The sequence below is a fragment of the Olea europaea genome, chromosome 6 (genome assembly GCF_002742605.1).
Source record: "Olea europaea var. sylvestris chromosome 6, O_europaea_v1, whole genome shotgun sequence".
Taxonomy (NCBI): Eukaryota; Viridiplantae; Streptophyta; class Magnoliopsida; order Lamiales; family Oleaceae; genus Olea; species Olea europaea.
Window position 1 is genome coordinate 18,374,998 of NC_036242.1, and position 2,479 is coordinate 18,377,476.

General features: G+C 47.4%; 1 protein-coding gene across 1 annotated transcript in view; it reads right to left on the reverse strand.

Moving 5' to 3' along the window:
* Nucleotides 1–301: 301 nt before the first annotated feature.
* Nucleotides 302–2,479, reverse strand: part of LOC111395245 — a 3,383-nt gene continuing 1,205 nt past the window's right edge. The window contains exons 3-5 of the mRNA XM_023021231.1: nucleotides 1,032–2,457; nucleotides 817–926; nucleotides 302–734 (exon numbers count right to left, since the gene is read on the reverse strand). Coding sequence (XP_022876999.1) covers nucleotides 302–734; nucleotides 817–926; nucleotides 1,032–2,457 — 1,969 coding nt within the window. The remainder of the gene's footprint in view (nucleotides 735–816; nucleotides 927–1,031; nucleotides 2,458–2,479) is intronic.

Consider the following 2,479-nt stretch of genomic DNA (forward strand, 5'->3'; position numbering starts at 1 on the left):
GGGCAAGGCTTTTTGTGCTTGCGCGGGGCAAGACTTTGGGGCTTGCTCGGGGCAAGGCTTTGGTGATTCCTGGGCGCAAAGTACACTAAAGGGCTGTTATATATATCCGAAGCTTGAATTTACTAATTTTTCGGACTGGACTTGGATTTATATTGTATCCAAGCTGCCTACGTACCCAAACGGGATCAAGCCGAACGTAGTTCATTACAAAAGAGAACGAAAAACATGCATGGGCACGCAGGCCCGCTAAACTAGAAATAAAATGCAGAAAAAGAAAATCTCCAAAAAGGCGTCAGAAATTTTACTTGTAATATATTTTTAGATTGTCGGCATTCCAGGGCCTCGGAAGAGGTCTGCCCGAGGTGTCTCTTAAGCTGTATGCTCCTTTACGAACCTGTCGTATGACCTCAAAGGGCCCTTCCCAGATGGGCCTGAGCTTCCCTGGGGGGTGGCTTGCTGCTTCGGCCCTCCTCAAGACCAAATTGCCAGCTCTGAACCTCCGAGCCTTGACTTTGCTATTAAAATGTTTCGCTGTCTTAGTTTGGTAAGAGGCCACCTTTATAGCGGCTTGCTCCCGTACTTCTTCCAAGAGATCAAGATGTTCAGTTGTATGCTCCGAGGTTTCTGGCACGAGCCTCCTATGGCATGGCAGTCTAATTTTCACTGGGACCATTGCTTCAACGCCATAGGCTAACATAAAAGAGGTTTCTCCTATGGTTGTCCTATGAGTTGTTCTGTACAAAGTATAGAAGGCAGCTCGTCAGACCAAGAACCCCTAGCATCACTTATTGTTCGGAGGTATGAGTCGTTCTGTACGTCCAAAGTATAGCAGGCAGCTCGTTGGACCAAGAACCCCTTGCATCGGTTATTCTTGTTCGGAGGTCTTGCAATATGATTCGATTTGTTACCTCGGCCAGGCCATTGCTCTGAGGATGCGAAACTGATGTCAGACGGTGATCAATCCCAAGGTTTGAGCAAACGTTTCTAAACTGTTAGTTGTCAAATTGCCTGCCATTGTCGGTGATGAGGACCTTTGGTACCCCGAACCTACAAATGATAGACCTCCAAGTGAAGGTTCTCAGCTTGGGCTCCGAAATTGTGGCGAGGGGTTCGGCCTCTACCCATTTTGTGAAGTACTCTACTGCTACAGCAACAAACTTTAATTGGCCTCTTGTCAAAGGAAAGGGGCCGAGGATGTCAACTCCCCATTGTTCAAACGGGGCCGAACAGTTAATGTTGGTGAGATCTTCGGCTGGTGAGTGGATAACATTACCAAACCTCTGGCACCTATCACATCTTTTAACATATTCTGAGGCGTCTCTGTTCATAGTTGGCCAGTAGTATCCATATTGTACGAGTTTAAAGGCCAAGGCCCTGGCCCCTTGATGATTCCCGCACACACCTTCATGGACTTCAGCAAGGGCCTGGGATGATTCTGATGGCCTGAGGCACCTTAGGTATGGAAGAGTAATACTTCTGCGAAAGAGGACACCGCTGATCATGCAGTACCTAGGAGCTCGGGCTCTGATGCTTCTGGCCAACCTAGCATCGCTTGGTAGACTTCCGTTTGTGATGAATTCTATGATCGGGTCCATCCAGGATGGTTCGTTGTCAATGTCCATGATGTCGAGGATTTGACTGATGCTGGGTTCTGTGATGATTTTTATGTGAACCGTTCTGTCAAGGCCGTCTACCCCCATGAACATAAGCCTGGATAATGCATCAGCTTTTCCGTTGTCCTTTCGAGCAATTTTTGTAATTTCACAGCTCTTGAATTTTCGCTGAAGATCCTGAACCTTCATACAGTACAAAATCATTTTCTCCTCCTTCCTTTCAAATGATCCTTCAATCTGTTCGACCACTAGCTTTGAATCGCTGAATACCTTTACGAACTCGAGTTCTAGGCCAAGGGCTAGCTCAAGAGCAATAACGACGGCCTCATACTCAGCCTCATTGTTGGTTGCTTCAAACTCGAACCTGAGAGCGCATTGGATCTCCGTTTGTTTGTCAGGGCTGATGATGATGACCCCTGCGCCCGAGCCCGAGGAGTTCGATGCTCCATCCACAAATATTTGCCAAGTGTCCAAATTAGTGCTCATGCTCGAGCTATTACCTGGCCCCCGAGGCCTGGGGGTTAGTTCTGCAATGAAGTCGGCTAGAGCTTGGACTTTGATAGATGGACGTGGTTTGAATTCTATGTCAAATTTCCCAAGCTCGATTGCCCATTTCATCAGTCTTCCTGATACGTCCGGCTTCTGAAGTATATGCCTAAGTGGTTGATTAGTGAGCACCACAATAGGGTGAGACTGAAAATACTGTCGGAGTTTCCTTGCTGCTATAACCAAGGCAAGGGCAAGTTGTTTCGCCAAAGTATACCTGGTTTCCGCGTCCAGTAAGACCTTGCTTACATAGTAGATAGGTTGCTGGACTTTGTTAACCTCTTTCACCAAGACCCCGCTAACAGCGTTTTGAGATACGG